Source organism: Heptranchias perlo, chromosome 17 (assembly GCF_035084215.1).
Source record: "Heptranchias perlo isolate sHepPer1 chromosome 17, sHepPer1.hap1, whole genome shotgun sequence".
NCBI classification, from domain to species: Eukaryota; Metazoa; Chordata; class Chondrichthyes; order Hexanchiformes; family Hexanchidae; genus Heptranchias; species Heptranchias perlo.
Window position 1 is genome coordinate 39927491 of NC_090341.1, and position 19506 is coordinate 39946996.

At 39.8% G+C, this 19506-nt stretch overlaps 1 protein-coding gene across 4 annotated transcripts in view; it reads right to left on the bottom strand.

The window, feature by feature from the left end:
• LOC137334260 (contactin-4-like) overlaps positions 1–19506 on the bottom strand; it is a 1825202-nt gene that overhangs the window by 560451 nt on the left and 1245245 nt on the right. For all 4 annotated transcript variants that reach the window (XM_067998918.1, XM_067998917.1, XM_067998915.1 and 1 more), the window contains 3 exons: positions 18766–18969; positions 14237–14339; positions 13111–13292 (listed from right to left, as the gene is read on the bottom strand). In XM_067998918.1, the coding sequence (XP_067855019.1) occupies positions 13111–13292; positions 14237–14339; positions 18766–18969 (489 nt within the window). The remainder of the gene's footprint in view (positions 1–13110; positions 13293–14236; positions 14340–18765; positions 18970–19506) is intronic.

Below are 19506 nucleotides of genomic sequence, written 5' to 3' on the forward strand. Positions count from 1 at the left end.
TTAAGCATCTGATTGTGGTTAACAGGCCTTAAAATTGTGCAGCATTTACAGTGGATAGCCATGTGGTGGAGATTGCTCTCTTCAAGCCCTCAAGGTAGCCTCATGTAGCTTCTAATAGGTCACACTACAGGTCCCATTGAAAAAAGAAATTAAACTAAATTGGAAAAAGGGAACAATCCCCTGTTAAGAATTAATGACATTCGGTGGTTCTTGCTCGACAAGAATTTTTTTTAAAATGTTATTTCTCAGGGGTTCCTGCAATCCGACTCACTTGAACCTTTTATTTTTCTTTCTATCTAAACACTTAAAATAAAGCAAGGTGATTGCAACTTTATCGACATTATTACAATGGGATTTTGACTAGGATCATTCACTTTTTGAAAGAAAATTACATTTGTCATTTTTCGCCCATGCTTTCTGTTCACACAATCCTTCTCAGCACAGTTTAACTCACCAGAATCTGCACATATTTCCACAATTACAGTTCCTCTGTCAATCTGTCTGGAGGGATATTTGTGCAATCTGGGAGATGAAGTTTTCTCGAGAAGTTCTCCATCCCTGTCTCATTTCCCAATAGATTTATCTTCCTACCCCTAAATAGGAATAACAAGTTCATCTTCCAGAGGAAGCCAAGTCAAAATGTCAGTCATATTTGATACTCAATGTTGTCTTATTGGAGTAGGTTGATATTCTAGAATTTCCAAGTCAACTTTTATTTCAGAAAATTAATTTTTCTTTCCTTCCTTTTTAAAAACACTTACATCTTGAACTGCCCCAATGCCACCTCATTCTTTAGTTGATAAAATAGGCAAGTGTTCAAAAGCTCTGAACACTTCTGAACTGGCCATTAGAAGGTGTATAACAGAAGCATAAAAGAACTCACCACTCCAAATGTTTTCCTCCCTACTCTGGGAAAGTGGCTTCCCTGTGTTTAGCTACATCAGATATATCACATATACTTGAAATGGAGAAATTTGCAGAGCTATGGGGAAGGACCAGGGGAGTGGGACTAATTGTATAGCTCTTTCAAACAGCCGGCACAGACTCGATGGGCTGAATGGTCTCCTTCTTTGCTGTATGATACTATGATTCCCAGTGTACCAAAAGAAACAGAAGAGCCCTGGCAACTGAGGCAGGAAAATCAAAATAAAGATGATGAAGTCCATGGCATCTGTAGCAGGAACAGAACTCTGTTCACAAAAAGGACATGAATCATCTTGAACCGAACTATTCCAGCAGCGGTGACCTTGGTTTTGCTTTTCGTCCTTTATTAGAATTATGACAAGATTCTAAATATTAAGAAAACTATCTCAAATTTACATCAACAATACTATGGGTTAGTGGGTTTGGTGCTTTGATGTGTGTTCAAATGCTGAAATGGGATGTTCTTCTCAGATAATTCTTCATTAGTCTTCAAAGTTCAAATTCACCTGATCACACCTCAATTTTAACAAGGCCGAAAAGATGAGAGAGTGGATCGTAGTGCTCTTCTGCTGGTGTATGTTCCGCCCACTGCTGTGGAATATTATTTCCTGAAGGATAAAGCCTTTGGAGGCCTGACTGTAAAATCTGTGTACTCTACCAGTCATAATGGTGTAATGTGTTCTCTGGAGTTTAGGTCACCAGTGGACTTTGGAGAGATTATGTGATTCTGCTGCAACTGTATCTAAAACAAATCAATCCCATATATATATATTTTAAAAGTGTTAATAAGGGCAATGCTAGATGGATTATAATTGGGCCTGGACATTCCTGGAAAGTTTCAGCATAACTATGGTGTAACAGTGGTGTTGCGCCATTTTTTCCCCCAAGGAAATTCATGCATCTCAAACTCAATAACCTTGAACTTGAGCAAGTCAACTGGAAGACATTTCTTACACTTGGTGATCCTGTGCCAGTTCTGCACAATGCTGGTTTCCAGTGCGCTGCCATATTAAATGGACTCAAAGTTCTAAGAAATAAGCAGCTTCAAGCCAGTTGGACTTTAGTAACAAACTCCAGTTCAGGCCAAACTCTTTATAACCACTCAGATGCCTTCTCACTTTGCCAGCCTCTCACAACTCGGTTGCTTCTTGCTTGTACAGTTGACTTCATTCCTTGCAAAACAACATAATCAGTGCAAACAAGCATCCAATTCAAACCGAAGTCCCACTTCCAAAAGAAGCCAATGAAAATTCACACCCAGCCACCAGTACTTTCAGATCTAATTAATAGCTAGCCTGTCGATCAAACCCAGTCAGCACTTGCAAAAAAAAAAATCAACCCTAGTTAACTTATTTACGCACTCAAGTTCAAGCTAAACTCCCAATATTCATTCAGTTGACTTCTTATTTTACTGGCCCTTTGCCACTTGGTCGTCTCTCACTTGAACAGTTACAGGGTATTGGGATTTGATTATATACCATGTACTTCTCTTTATAGTGCATCTATTTCACTGCGGCATATGGTGTATGTAATTTTATTCTATGATATATTCATGTACAGGTTTTGAATTATGTCCCACAAGTGCTTCATGCAATTCTTGTCCCTTAATAATACTGTTCTAATCAAAGTATTGTTGTATTGTACTCAGAGTTTACATTAACATATGTTATGAAACCATTGCACTTTTTGATTTCTTGCAAGAGGAGAATATTGATGCGTAACATTTCTTGACAATACTATTGAGTGATACGAGTTTAAAGTTTGAAGCAATTTGTTTGTTCTTGGTTCCTAGGGTTCAGTTGAGACGGAATCAGGGAGATCTGTCTGAGATCCTGTTAGCTGAGATCACTGTTTCTGCCGAATTCCTCCTCCTACGTTGGTCTGCTTTATTCCTTTCTTCTTGGAGCTGGTTTACATGTGGCAAGGTGGTAGTGGTGGGGGGGCAGGGGGTCTGGGGGAGAGGTGCACGGAGACCCCAAGAATGGGTCCCGGATTGCTTAGCAAGTTCTAGGTGAGGCTGAATATCATTTGTTTGGAATGGGATATATCCTATAGGTGTTTCAGTTACATGTTTGCTTTTGGGAAGGCTGCACTCTGCCAAGTTGGGGCATTGCCTTTCAGCCAGCAATGAGATCTGCAGAAGGACATAGTAGTTCTCCAGCAAGTAGGCTTAGCAAGCTTTGGGGTAGATCATCCAGTATAGCAGGTCCAGTCATGGCTCTTGTAGCCTCCTGTACTATTATGTAGAATGGCTGAATGTTATGGTGGGACTAGAATATTTGTAAGAGGCTGTTGTTACAAGTTGTATCTTTCCCATCTCTATTTGTGTACACAATGAATTGTAGTTCTCTTAAACACTGTGCACTCTAGGATCTGATGCCTACAATCTTAGGCATGCATTGAAAGGGAATAATATTGCTCTGGACTAAACTACCCTTTTACCTGGATATTTTCCACTAGGAATTACATTCTTTCTGTTCTCTCTGGTAAGATAGAAAAATTCACATTGCCAGGCCATATCATTCAGGCTAAAACTACAAGTCAAAATTATTACAAGAATTAAATATATGCAGAAGAAAAAAACAGTCACAAATCAGCAGTTGTAATGTACCTATACAACAACAAAAATCTTAATCAGTCCATAAGAGTTTAAAGATACCTTCACTCGAGCATATTTCTCACATAGTTCCATAAACTACAAGATTGAGATGCAACCAAAATTGAGCTTTTAAGAAATGGTCACTAGTTTACAGGATGGATCACCAACTAAGAAGCCTCTGAACATGGAGCATTCAATGACACATTGGAGCATATTTAACCAGGAGCACTTGATGAGCAGTGATCCAGGCCTCATGTACCCAACTGATGCTTTGACAAATAGGGTAACATAGAAACACAGAAAATAGGAGCAAGAGTAGGCCATTCGGCCCTTCGGGCCTGCAGCACTATTCAAAATGATCATGGCTGATCGTCTAACACAGTACCCTGTTCCTGCTTTTTCGCCATATCCCTTGATCCCTTTAGCATTAAGAAATATATCTATCTCCTTTTTGAATACATCTAATGACTTGGTCTCCACTGCCTTCTATGGTAGAGAATTCCACAGGTTCACCACCCTCTGAGTGAAGAAATTTCTCCTCATCTCGGTTCTAAATGGCATACCCCATTTCCTGAGACTGTGACCCCTGGTTCTGGACTCCCCAGCCATCGGGAACATCCTCCCTGCATCTAGTCTGTCTAGTCCTGTTAGAATTTTATATGTTTCAATGAGATCACCTCTCATTCTTCTAAACTCTAGTGAATATAGGCCTAGTCAACCCAATCTCTCCTCATACGTCAGTCCTGCCATCCCAGTAATCAGTCTGATAAATCTTCGTTGCATTCCCTCCATGGCAAGGAAATCCTTCCTCAGATAAGGAGACCAAAACTGCACACAATACTCCAGATGTGGTCTCACCAAGGCCCTGTATAACTGCAGTAAGACATCCCTTCAGTTCCTCCCTCTCACCAGATCCTTGGTTCCCTAACATTTCTGGCAGGTTATTTGTGTCCTCCTTTGTGAAGACAGAACCAAAGTATGTGTTTAATTGTTCTGCCATTTCTTTGTTCCCCATTATAATTTCCCCATTTCTAACTGTAAGGGACCTACATTTGTCTTCACTAATCTTTTTCTCTTGACATATTTATAGAAGCTTTGACAGTCAGTTTTTATGTTCCCTGCTAGTTTACTCTCATACTCTATTTTTCCCCTCTTAATCAATCTCTTTGTTTTCCTTTGCTGAATTCTGAACTGCTCCCAATCCTCAGGCTTGCCGCTTTTTCTGGCAATTTTATACGCCTCCTCTTTGGATCTACTATCCCTAATTTCTTTTGCAAGCCACGGTTGAGCCAACTTTCCTGTTTTATTTTTGCGCCAGACAGGAACGAATAATTGTTGTAATTCCTGCACATGTTCTTTAAATATTAGCTATTGCCTATCCACCGTCATCCCTTTTAGTAAAGTTCCCCAATCTATCATAGTCAACTCACACCTCAGACTTTCGTAATTTCCTTTATTTAGATTCAGGACCCCAGTTTCGGATTCAACTACTTCACTCTCCATCTTAATAATGAATTCTATCATGTTAGGGTCGCTCTTCCCTAAGAGACCCCGCACAACAAGATTGTTAATTAATCCTTTCTCGTTGCACAATACCCAGTCTAGAATTGCCTGTTCTCTAGTTGGTTCCCCAACGTATTGGTCAAGAAAACCGTCACATACACACTCCAGAAATTCCTCCCCTGCAGTATTATTGCTAATTTGGTTTGACCAATCTATCTGTAGATTAATGTCACCCATGATTATACTTGTACCCTTCTTGTTTTCCTGTTTAATGCCCTCCCCCTACATCTCCACTACTGTTTGGGGGCCTATAGACAACCCCCACCAACGCTTTCTGCCCCTTGGTGTTTCTTAGCTCCGCCCATACAGATTCCACATCGTGATTTTCCGAGCCAATATCCTTCCTCACTATTGCATTGATTTCCTCCTTTACTAACAATGCTACCCCAACTCCTTTCCCTTTTTGCCTGTCCTTCCTAATTATTGAATACCCCTGGATGTTCAGTTCCCATCCTTGGTCACCCTGCAGCCATGTCTCCGTAATCGCAACTATATCATAACCGTTAATATCTATCTGCGCTGTTAATTCATCTAGCTTATTGCAAATGCTCCAAGCATTAAGACACAATGCCTTCAGACTTGTCTTTTTAAGATTGCTAGTCATCTTAATTTTATTTTGCACTATGGCCCTATTTGTTTTTCGCCCTTGTTTTCTCTGCCTTCCACTATTGCTTCTTCCTTTTCTGTCTTTTGTTTCTATCCTTGTTTCCCCCTCCTCTGTCTCCCTGCTCAGGTTCCCATCCCCCTGCCATTCTAGTTTAAACCTTCCCCAACAGCACTAGCAAACACCCCCGTGAGGACATCGGTCCCGGTCCTGCTCGGGTATAACTCGTCCCGCTTGTACAGATCCCACCTTCCCCAGAACCAGTCCCAATGTCCCAGGAATCTAAATCCCTCCCTCCTACACCAACCCTGCAGCCAGGCATTCATCTGGTCTATTCTCCTATTCCTATACTCACTAGCACGTGGCACTGGTCGTAATCCTGAGATCACTACCTTTGAGGTCCTGCTTTTTAATTTATCTCCTAACTCCTTAAATTCACCTTGCAGGACCTCATCCCTTTTTATTACCTATGTCGTTGGTACCGATATGGACCACGACTACTGGCTGTTCACCCTCCCCCTCCAGAATGCCCTGCAGCCGCTCCGTGACATCCTTAACCCTAGCACCAGGGAGGCAACATACCATCCTGGAGTCACGTTTGCGGCCACAGAAACGCCTATCTGTTCTCCCTTACAATTGAATCCCCTATCACTATAGCCCTGCCACTCTTATTCCTCCGTTCCTGTGCAGCCGAGTCACTCGTGGTGCCCCGAACTTGGCTCTTGCTGCTTTCCCCTGATAAGCCATCTCCCCCCAACAGTATCCAAAGCGGATTATCTGTTTGAGAGGGAGATGGCCCCAGGGGACTCCTGCACTACCTGCCTAGTCCTTCTACTCTTCCTGGCGGTCACCCATTTCTTTTCTTCCTGCATAATCTTTACCTGCGGTGTGACCACCTCACTGAACGTGCCATCCACGATAATCTCAGCATCATGGATGCTCCACAGTGAATCCACCCGCAGCTCCAGCTCCGAAATACGGTTAATCAGTAGCTGCAGGTGGACACAGTTCCTGCACACGTTGTCGCCAGGGACACCAGTAGTGTCCATGACTTCCCACTTAGCGCAGGAGGAGCATATCACAGGTGCAAGCTCTGCTGCCATGATTTGCCTTAAATTAAGCTCGTTAGTTACTCACTTTAAGGAGTTTACTCCTTTAAATTACTCTTAATTTAGAGAATGTTAACTACACTAGGGACCTTGATTCACTAAAAAACGCTACTTGATATAAGAGCTGCAGATCTTACCTTTCTTTTTACTTTAGTTACTGTAGAATAGTAGAAATACTCACCTGAACCTACCTACCAATCAGGTGCCTCCCCTGTGTTACGTCCCTTTCTAATTCCTGACGTCACTTTGAACTCCGTCGCAGCTCCCGCTGCTCTGATCCGCTGCTCTCAGCTGTTCTCGGTGCTCCGAAATCCCGCCTTTTTATGGGATGCTCCCTCTGCTCTGATCCGCTCCTCTCAGCTGTTCTCGGTGCTCCGAAATCCCGCCTTTTTATGGGATGCTCCCTCTGCTCTGATCCGCTCCTCTAAGTTAACCTAGGTTGAGATTTCTGCACCCTGACTGATAGCCAAATCAAAGCACATTGCCTTGATCCTGTAGCACAAAGCTTAAAGATAGACTGGCCATTTGAGATTATGGCTACATCTGTAAATTGCATTCTTTGATACCTTCTGACATTCTTTATCTGATTGTCCTTCAAATGGTCCATAATTTGGTTGGCTGGAGTTCTAACTACTGGGAGTTCAATCCAGATGATTCAACATTACATCCCAAGCTACAGAAACAACAATCTCACGTAGAGAGGCCGCTGTCGAAAGTCTGTTTAGAATTTGCCATGTATTCGATGAGCGAACTCAAAATTCATATGAAAAAGATACAATACAGGAATTTGATCTTTTTTTTTAAGCAAAATGAAGCCCTGTTTCTACCCCATGCTTTTCTAGATGCAGTCCTTCAGAAATCTTCCGATATACATGGAAGATATTTGTGGACTTTACGTGGGGTGCACTATGTTGGAGGCATGATTTTGTTGCAGATGGTAGTGCTGAGGGTCTGTCTCTTTACTTGTCACCATTCCTCCTCTTGAGCTGTCCCCAAGCCTGCTCTGGATTTTATACATTGTCTTTTATCCCGGGTGAGAAGCTGGTACACAGGGTGCAGAAATATCTGCAGGAGTCTGTTGAGAAGTGAGGGAAGAGTTCCAGGGGCTTCACTCAAAATGTTAGATTCTGGGGGTCGTGCTTAATCCGTAGTGGTATACTGGTTAGGTTCGGTGAAGTGAAATTTGTCAGCTAACTGGTCGAATAGCAAAATTTGGCCCTTGTTGAAAAATTACCCTATCATGGCATTGCTTTTCTAGTGCCAGCTGCAATTTACTTGAGACAAGTCCTCCCTCCAGGATTATTGTGACAATGGGATGCTTCTGGTCCCCAGTTGGTGTTTTCTGGGAGCCTATTCAGGGTAGCTGTGCAAGGAGTTTGGTAGGGAGGCCCTGGTTTCCATTCCCAGCCATGGATTTTGCTGGCAGAACATGGGCCAGGCCATAATCCCATGAATCGGTACCATCTAGTAGCAGTGGCGAGACTGAGACCCCTTTCTTGTTTTGGGTGCTGAAGGCTCTTCATGTGCAAGCATTTGCAGTCTCCCACAAAAATTAAAAGTGGTACAAACATTTCTATCGTGTAATGTAATTGAGGTATATTTGCATTTGTGTGACAATGAAGTATTAGTCTGACGTGTAGAGAATAAGTGTAGAACAAAGACCACCCGAGGCATGTTCTGAAATGAAAACATCAATTGAATGTCTTTTACTTCAAACCATTCATTTAAAGAATGCAAAGAAAATCAATAAATGAATAAATGTAAAATCAGAATAACTTAAGGATTTAGACAGTTACAGATGGAGGGTTGGCTAGTCTGGATGTTTAGACCAAGGTTAAAATGAGTTTTAATTCACCACTAAGACTTGAGATACAAGTTGCTGCATAATAGATGAACACTGAGACACCAGAGGATGAAACAGTATTGCAGAATTGGAAGAAGGTAGAAATGTTTGAGCAGATCATATAAAAATTAACCAAAATTTAAATGTGACTGTAATAAGAATGTCACCACAAGCATCGCGATGTGCACTTAACTTCAGATCAGAGTGTGGTGCTTCTTCCCCTCCCCTCCCCGACTCTCCCTTTTCTCTTCTCACCCGAAGGCAGTCACTAATGGTTCCTGAAGCAGCAGCAACCTCTGGTAGCTCTTACAAGTGTCCATTCTTCATGGATGTTTCTAGGCAGTGTTGGCAGGCTGTTCAATAATGATGAAGCACCAGTGCCAAGCATTATCCTCTCCATGCCAGATGTACATCAACTTAATTTCCAGTAGGAGTCCCTAGATATTAAGCAGGAGTGGGAACACTAGCTCTTGCTGGACTATAGGCACTGATAGCTACTGCAGTGCTCTTACTACTGTCTTAGTTGAGACCAATAAACTCAGCAAACATCAGGGACCTGGAACCTTCCTAGTCATATGCTTCAGTTCCATACTTACCCACTGAGTCACCACAGCAGCCTAATGCTCCTTCTCTAAATGATAGGATTCTAGTATAATTAAAACTGCCGCAAGTTATCCATATCAAAATTACACGTATGCATTTCTTGTACTTCAACAGAAACAACATGACATTTCATTGCAGTTAGGAAAGAAGTAAAAAGCAAATGGAATTGTACAATTATGAACAATTCACATTGCAAAAGTACTTGAACATTAAAATAGCATCAAAATGGACCATGCACATTTACATAAATCACTTTGGAGCATTTTAAGAAGACTCTGAGATCAACTCAAATTATTTTCCAGTTTTTCAGGAAGGTCTAATATAAAATGAGTGCAGGAGATGATTTTTAGTTTTGAAATGGTGAGTAAATTCTTATCATAATGTTGCGTTGTATCGATGCTCTTCATTATCATAACATTTAAAGCCAAAAGAGGATCTGCTCCCATGTGGAAAAGCTGAGCTTTTTGAACAGCAACAAGAATGAAATAAATGTATACTTTCAGCTCCAACTTCAACCAGGTATAGCAACCAGTAAAGTCTGATTAAACTGTGCGTTTCACCAGTTAAAAAACAACTGTCAATGGTTACACTATCACTTTTTCCAAAAAATTTTTTTAGCTTGTTTCTGCTAACTTTTTTAAAAAAAAACATTAAATGCTGAAAGCACCGTGGAAGAGCCACGCTGGAATGATAATGGAGGAGCTGAATTAACCAGGTTCAGGTAAAATGCCAGTCGCTGAACTGCTCTGAGATAACGGACCAGAAATTGCTGTAATGGGGGGATTGGTGGTGAACTGGAGTTTTATGCTCACCATTAACATCGCACTATATCTGCGCTGCAAATTGCTGGAACGTCGATCTGATAACAGCGCAGCGAACTCAATGTTGCATCTGGGACCTCCTTGACCAAAGAAAGAAAATGATAGAGAAAGAAACGGAGCAAAAGACAGAGAAGGAAATAGGGTGAATTCGGGACAGAAAGAGGAATGAAGAGAGGGGGAAAAAAAAGAGTGGATTAAGAGAAAGAGGAAAAAAGAGATCAAAAGGAAAAAAAATAAAAAGAACAAGCAGAAGAAGAGGACATTAGTGTTGTGCTTGGGAATTGCTGCATTGGTCCTTGAGAAATTCACAAGCGAATGGCAGAGTCAGTGTGTGAAATATAAAATATTATTGACTTCCGACACTTACAGGAATGTGGATGACAAGACTCGCACAAAAAGACTGCCAAGACAGATAAAAAGTATAAAAATACCTCTAAGAACAAATCACTACCTACAGCCAACATGCTGCCCAATCCCCATGCATAGCTTTTCAAATTCAAAATCCATGAGCTCTTGAGACGAACAAAACCAATTTAAGCAAACAAGCCTTTCCAGATTTTGGCCGTTTTTTTTTAGGAAAGGTTAAAAAGAATCCACAATAATACTATTGTCACAACTAGAAGTATCATCTGATCTTAGACAACTTCATAAAATAACCCAAGGCAGTCAATAAAACATATGTATATTTAGGGGTTGAATTTCCACGGGAAAATTTATGCCTTTTTTTCAGGGTTTCCATGGCTCTTCCATCAAAGTTATGGCGGACAAGCGGCAAAACCCCGACAGAAATTTACCCCGTTTTTATCTCATAAGTCCAACTGTACATATTTGCCACCTTATTTGCAAGAAACCATAACCCAGCTGGAGATTTTGTTCACCCATCTTAATCCAGCTCATACTGAATGTACAGCATCGTTGGCAATAGTTTAGAAATAATTTGCTACTGTCTCTCAGGGACCACAAGGATATTTAAGCAAGAAATGGTGCATTAAAGAGTTTTCTTCTTGGGTTGGCGTTAACAGAGGAACAGAAATTGGCCATTCAGCCCCTCGACCTGTTCTGTCATTCAATTAGATCATGGCTGATCCGTACCTCAACTCTATTTACCCGTCTTTGCTCCAAATCCCTTGATACCCTTACCGAACAAAAATCTATCGATCTCAGTCTTGAAAATTTCTACTGATCCAGCATCCATAGCCTTTTTGAGGAGCAAGTTCCAGATTTTCACTATCCTTTGTGGAGAAAAAGTGCTTCCAGCTTTCACTCTGAAATGGCCGAGCTCTAATTTTAAGATTAAGATAGTTCTGGATTTGCTGTATTTCTCTGTATCTACCCTATGAAATCCCTTCAACATTTTAAAGATCTCGATTAGGTCACCCCATAACCTTCTAAACTCAAGGGAATACAAACCAAGTTTATGCAACCTGTCTTCCTAATTTAACTCTAAGTCCAGGTATCATTCTGGTAAATCTGTGCTTTACATCCTCTCAGGCTAATATATCTTTCCTGAGATTCAATGCCCAAAACAGAATTCAGTACTCCAAATGAGGTCTTACCAAGGCTCTATGCAACTCACTTCCTCACTTTTGTATTCCGGCTTCCTTGAGATAAAGGTAAACATTTCATGATTACATTTTGTACCTGTGCACTAGTTTTTAGTGATCTGTGCACATGGTCACCTAAATCTCTTCGCTCCTCCCTCATGTCCCTCAATTTTTATGCCACTGGGTACTTCAGGCCACCCACAGTTAATATTACAGGATTGAGCCACATTTTCATATAGTGCTTTATTAAGGAGGTAACTGAATCCCTGTCCACCAACACACACTTCATCAGCAGCAGAGGCAGCTGAAGCTTTTCTCCAAACATTTTTTTCAGTAGCTTCTCCAAGATATTGAACTCACTTTGAACTCTACCTGCCACAGCTTTGCTGTAGTCAAGACACATTGTTGTAGAGTATCACCCTTTAACCTAAAGCTAACAACGCTGTGTCTAACATAGGAACACTTGGGCTAACAATGACAAAAAGAAAAATGTGTCATTCCACACCACTGACACCCATCACCTTAATGAGCACACAATTCACCAAAATAAAATACTATTTTAAAGATGGAAATGTTTCAGAATCACTCTAACTCATTTCCATTTCACCTGAAGCAATTTCTCTACCAAGATGGATTTTATGGGGCTAGGTATTTGATCCCAAAGCCTGTCACAGTAAGCATTCAGCCAAACTGCCCGTGGGCAAGTTTATATCTTATTTAGTGTGTCAGCAAAAGTCAGATGCTTAGCCTGATTCTGTTGATTCAACATCCATTTGAAATATTAAATTTATTGTTTCCTGAACTCCAACAGAGATCCTGTTTTGAAATTAGGATCAATTGGGAATCCTGATCACTAAATGAGCACTGTACAGTTCCAAATACGGTGTGGCTAAAACATGGCCATTGTTCCCCCAGGCATTCCTGGCTCTCTGCGCAACTATTTTCTACCACCAACTCGGTCTCTGCAGAGTTGGTGACTGAAGAAATCTGACACACTAGCAATATTGTATTTGCAAAGGCATGTTCCTTCCTAATTTTTTTTTAATCAATTCCTGCACAGGAAAGCAAAATAAGTTGGGAGAAACTGCTACAGGGAGTACGAGCTGGGTAAGAAAAGACAGAAGTGGTGAAATGAAGCCTTAGGCATTCCAACTTGACAGCTACAATAACCATCTCCAGTATAAATGGCCCAGTTTTCTGAGCCAGACATGAATACTAAATTATATTTATATGCAAATTCAATTTGTCACATTAAATGGGCTATTTGAGAAGTGACCAGGGTTTGTGCATATCCAATGCTCAACACCACCACAAACGATTTTTGAGCTGAAGCATATGCCACTAATTTCTGCTTAAAAGTCTTCTACAAGATCTCAAACACTGTATTGTTTAATACATGTTTGTAAATATAGATAAGATTTAATCAGGATATTTTTTCAATAACATTGGTGGAAATTGCCATTCTTTAGAAAACATATTGCAGCAAATTATGAAACATACCATAAAAAACCAGCTGTCCCCTTGCAGTGTTCTTTCCTCTTGAATTTTCAGCGGTGCATTCATATGTGCCTGAGTCCTTCTGCTGAAAGTTTGGAATTTCAAGAACACCATACGTTTTGTTCACTTTGACCTTGTCAGAAAATGAACTGCCAATTCTTCTCCAGCTGATAGTAGGAACCGGACTGAAATAGGATTGGTACAAATAAGTAATCAGTAGCAAATAGTGGATAACAATGATTCTTAGAATAAGAAAAACAGAATTCCTCCTAACTGTACAGATATCAGACAGAAGTAAGTATTTTGCACATAGATGACCAGTGGGGAAAAATGCAACATCCTTCCTTCCTTGAATATATTTTAGTGGTTATTAGCCTGCATTTCATAGATAAGGTTGTCATTTTATCATATCTGTAGATTGCTCTCCTCAACCCCAAAAATATTCAGCATTTTTGATTCTGTGAAGTAAATTTTACAAATAGCTCCAACGTTTGGATCAAATATCAGCACCATGGCATCAAACATACTGTACAAAATTCTAAATATGTCTATAATTTACAAGGGTCACTTTTCCTCTTCTAACTGATGTAATGAAGCAAAGATCAGAATTTTTTTTTCTTGTGTTGAAATGCGATTGTATGCCTTTTATCCCTATCACTACCCTCTTGTCATATTACTCAATATCCAACAAGAGTGGATGATAAGGGATGCATTCTAATCCACAGCTGCCATTGATGACACTCCACATTGACCCAAATTGAAGGCATTTTCTCAATGGGGCTGGTTTCCCGATAGATTTTGTCACCTCTCTACCACAGTGAGGTCCAGATTGCAACCTTCAGTTAGAATGACTGCTGAAGTTGGGAATCAAATCAGCACTCTTCTTTTGAGCTACTGACACATCCATGTGCTACATAGAGAAAAATAAAAGATCCAACATGTTGCTAAAACATTTAAAAACAATGGTTCCTATGCAACCTTTATGTGGTCCATTAATGCTATTTCAGCCTTCATTTTGTCATAAGTTTCATGTATAAAAGATATTGCTATCTATCTGAGAAAATGAGATAAATATTGCCATTAGATTCAGCACACCATTTGTACTTCTTATTAAAATCTAAAAACCTACTTTCCCAGTGCAAAACATTCCATTTTCACTGTTGATCCTTTAGCTGCAAAAACTATTTCTGGGAAACGAACTTCAATCTTTGGTTCATATTCACCCATCACCCCTGTTAAAACACAAGAGAAGCATTTTCATTCCGCACTGGTTCCTGAACACTTATCAAACATTAGTTTTGTTCTTGCATGGATAGCAGTTTTTATGCGTAATTAAATATGAGCACCAATACCAGTGTTATATCCATTGCTTAATGATGCCTCCTCAATTGTTCAGTATATCGCAAATAATTTTTATTAAAAAGTCTAAAATTGAAATGTGAGGCAGATTGTATATTTCAATTAAATATCAATGCAAGCATATAATTGCAGCCTATCTTTGAACATAGTCAATTTAACAAAAACTTCATTTTGTCTGCAATTTTATTGTCAGCTTTTCTGGTCATTTACCTCCATTTGAATCATGATTTCGAAGTCACAAATTCTCATAAGACATTTAAAATGCTAAATTGTGTTAACAGTTTCACCTTTCAATTTCAGAATGTATGCATAAGAACATCAGTATTATCTTGAAAAATGTTCTATAGGCACCAATTACTTTTTAAAATGGCAATAGCAGAATAGGAGGCTGGAAGAATGAAGTGTTCAATCAGATGTAAAAGTTCTTAAGAGGTGCTGAAAATTGGAACAAATTAAATTATTGAAACTGTAGGATTCCTTATATTATCTTCTCAAAAATTGCCCTTGAGCTACATTTGCTGTGCTAACTGCATCATTTCTTTTCTTCGTATGACTGATTCCTTTATAATACCTGTCTTTTTGTTCCATAGTTTCTGATACACAGATTATTGCAAATATTGTCATCCTTTCTGCTGGATGTTTTAACACAATACAATGTTGATTTTATTCATCATTTAAGGCTGTTGGTTTGGGAAAAGCGTGGCCAGTTTCAGTACAGTAATCCCTCATTAATCTAAAAGCTGTTGTCTCAGTGTAAATAAGTCCAGCTCCTTTATCCCAATGCCATCACGAACCCATGAAAATGTGGATCTATTTTTCCACCATCAGGATAAAGAAGCCGGTTTTAAACATAAAAGCATGGGGAATTGGCCCCTCACATTGGTTTCTCTGAATCTCGTATGGAGAACCGCTCTCTCATCGGAATGGAAAAGCAAGTGACTGGCGCAAAGACATCACGCTCCCAAAACTGGATCGAGTTTTCTGTAAATAGGAAATCATCACTTTCAAAGCCCCAGTTAATCAGAGTGAGAAACAAGCTGGGATAATTGAAAAATGAGGAAAAAATGTAGAAGCTTTAGGTGTAGAGGAAATGGAGCATTTATCCTAGCAATGATGTGGAGATGCCGGTGATGGACTGGGGTTGACAATTGTAAACAATTTTACAACACCAAGTTATAGTCCAGCAATTTTATTTTAAATTCACAAGCTTTCAGAGGCTTCCTCCTTCCTCAGGTGAATAAAATAAAATTGCTGGACTATAACTTCGTGTTGTAAAATTGTTTACAATTATCCTAGCAATGCCAGAGGTTTTCTCTCACTTCCTGCTCCAATACTGGTGATTCAAAGTTCCACATAGGAAACGTGGGTGTGCTGGATGAAAACTTGCCATCGTGGCAAGTTTTGTGTCTGGTCAAACTCTGCCCGTGTTCCCCCCCCAAGCCACATTACATCCCACCTTTGACATATATCGCCATTTGTTTATCATTCCTGCGTTAAAATCCTGCAATTCCCTTTCTAGCTCCATTTAGGAAACCATCAACATAAGGACTACAGTGGTTCAAGAAGGCAGACCATCACCACCTTCTCTGGGCAACTGGGGGTAGGTAATACATACAGCCTCGTCAGTGTTGTCCACACCCCAAGAACAAATAAAAAATATACAAATTAATATGCATCAGAAATTTTTAAAGAAAGGAAGAAAAAGCATTGAAATAACCATGCTGGAAAACATCAATACTCAAGCAAAAAAACTTCAAAATTACAAGTTTTTAAAAAATGCAATGATGAAATGAAGCAGTTTTACAAATCAAATCAGCGGCAAATTTAATATATGCATAGACATTGGAACGATATCAGTGTTTTCTTAGTCGCGGAATACAAGTTTTCTTTTCCAAATTAGGAGCTTTTTTGACAAACATTTTACCTAATGCCATGGTCAAAGGGACCAGTCTAATTTTTTTCAGACAAACTAGGCCATCATAGGGGTATTTGCTGGAATATTCCTTCAACGATGCATCAAGTTTTTGAAGAATGTTGATGCTCAACTTTATTCGAGCTAATGCTGATATTGTTTAAGTGGCAAAGTGATTGAAACAAAAAGGTGTAGCTTTTTCCTGCAGCCTCTTCAAAAGAATAAGGACATCTCTAAAAGGACTGTTATGAATGAAATCTTGAAAAAAATCTAACAACGTTTACTTTTGAAAGGGATGTTTGCTTCACGGGTGCAATATTTAACTTCTGGACTTCCAGGCACCAGACAGAGAGATCAGAGCAGCTATAGTCCTATAAAGGCCAAAACACTCATCTATTAAACAAATTAAAACCTACTCACCACAGACAGGCTACATAAATGCATCACTACTAACAATTCTTTCTTGCCTGGGTATTTCATTTAGCTGAATAACTTTTTGCTATAACCTTGTAATTTGTTCTGAAAAATTCCTGAGACATCAAAGCCAACTAAGGACTGTCTCAAAAGAACAGCAACAGAAGTTACACTGACAGCTTGGGGGATAAAACAAATCTCGGCTGGTAGTGCAAACTGGGCGTATTGGCAGCCCGTTTTACACTCTGCCTAATTTTCTTTGCTATTTAAATCAATCAATTCACTATTGCCTGTTTTCTGCAATTGCCCAAGACAAATTTCACCCTCCTAATGTGGGATGGAGAGCTTGGTAGCAAACAGCTACATTAACCTCTGTTGAGTATGCATATATCTCTCCATGTTCAATTCCCATCAAGGCTGGGGATCAGAAACTGATGACAGAAGGATGCTTGCATGTTTTATACTCATGGAAACTTGATGAATGGTCCCACAATGACCAGAATATTCAGCCGAATTTGAGACAACTTCAACCACTTGTCACAAGAAAAATTGGTTGATAGCTTTTTCTGTTTGATAATCTTGACGCTTGTGCATGCCTTCTTAGTTGGTGCATGCCTGCCTTTTTTATTGCTGAAATGATTTTCCAAGAGCTGCTTTAAAATATTTTTACAGTATGACCTCTGAGGTGCCGATGTGCAACTTTTGAGAAATATTAATAGTCCTGACAGACATAATATAGACAGCACTCCTCCAACACGTGCCCAAAGATGAAAGCCTGTTTTCGGCAGCACCCCAGATGCTAGGTAGAACTTCCATTAGCTGTACACCTATTATCTACCTTCTTGATTTTCTGCCAATATGCTTGAGGGGGAAAGCTTTGACCCAGGCAATTGAACAGTTCACTAATGTTTCTTTGTTATTTATATTCCATCTTTTCTTGATGAATAACATTCTATATTGTGATCATACTCATTCTCATGCTGTACGATACATGTAAGATGAGATTTTGGGAACTCTTGACTATCTGCCAATTTCCATTACCAGCAACAGGGTCCCCTTGTTATGGTAGACAACAGAGGCTCCATTGTAAAAGGCTGTGGGGGAGAAGTTTTACCATGTCGTGCCTGATTTATGGGTGAAAAATAGGAGTTGGGGAGACCAATTTCCAGGCATGATCTCCCCTGCCCGATCCCTCCTCCACAGAAGTGCTACGGAGCATCTAGGGCGCTTGCCGAAAACAGGCTTTCATCTTTCGCCACGTGTTGCAGGAGCGCTGTCTACTGAAACCAGGGCAACACCAACTTCCTGGTCTATGTTAGGATGAAAATTAGATTTGTATTATCGCATTTTACAGACAAACCAAAAATGCAGGGCAGTCTTTTTTCTTTTAAAAGGAACAGCTGGAATTGAAGCCACAGTCGTCAAAATGTTCAGTATTCATGAATAAATCTATAATGGATACACTTTGATCACCTTGAGCTTTTAGTTTGGTCTCTGCTCATTCTGAACAAGAAATTAATATTTAAATTGTATGATAATGAGTCGAGGATTCATGTTTGCATCCCTAGTGGCCATGTTAACTCCAGCACACAGGAGCTGGCTGCACGCAGGTCACCAGAGGTACCTGGCCATTCATTATTCATTATTCCTTCTTTTTGTTTGGGAGGAAGGGTGGAAAGGGTGTAGTGGGAAGAAAAGCTTTCATAGCTAAGTCTGTTCCAATAGAGGAATAAATGCCTATGTAATTTTTTTAATATTTTGAGTACACTTTGCCACAAGATTTAAATAAAAATTAAATTTGGTTGCAGTAGTGTACAGAGCATGCTTTTCACCCATCCTATGGGTAACAGAGTTACAAAGGTGCTCGACAGAGGCAAACATAAAAGGGTCATGTGTCAGATTTTTAGACTCAGAGTTGTTCACATTGGGTGCTTAAGATTATTTTTGCTATAGAGATTTGAAGTGAAGCTTACCATCAGTACGTAGTACTAAAGGGGTAGGTGGGCTCAGAACTCTCTTATTAGTTACTGTGTTTTCTATCTCGCAGATGTAAGCACCAACATCTGATACCTCCACTTTTGATATGTATAAGTTTCCGGTTTCTTGAGACACAAAGCGACGATTGTCTTGCTCCACAAAGGTTGGAAACTGGTTAAAGATCCAAGTATATTTCAGTTCTGAAAAACAAGTAAGTGTTCCACAGCATTAATACATTTATTTCACGTGTCAAATTGAACCCTTAAAGAAATAAAGTAGTGTGCATATTAAAAATGTAAAAAAATTAGGAAGATTCTTTTTTGAGGATATTTTAGTAAAGAACTAACAAATAGTTTTCTGTAAACGGTTTTGTATTTGACCTTGTAATATTCAACTTTATAATTTTGGTGGCTATATTATTTTGCAGGGAGCTTGACAAGATACAAAGACAATCAGTATCCAGAAAGAATAATTAGCAATTGGTGGTGGTGGTTTGCTGCCATATTGAGCTTGTGTACTAGTCTACACAAGTTCTTTCTGCGATTTTCCACACATCTGGGTTACCAATGAGGTCCAAGAACTGTGCAATTCATGCCGATACTGTTGCACAAGTGCCTATGCAAAAATGGGCTAACCTTGCCAGATAATGTGAGATAAGTCCATTCCATTTTCTGGTGTTCCAGGCACGACTGTCACAATCCATTTGGAATGCTAGGGCTCCATTATCGGCTGCCAGC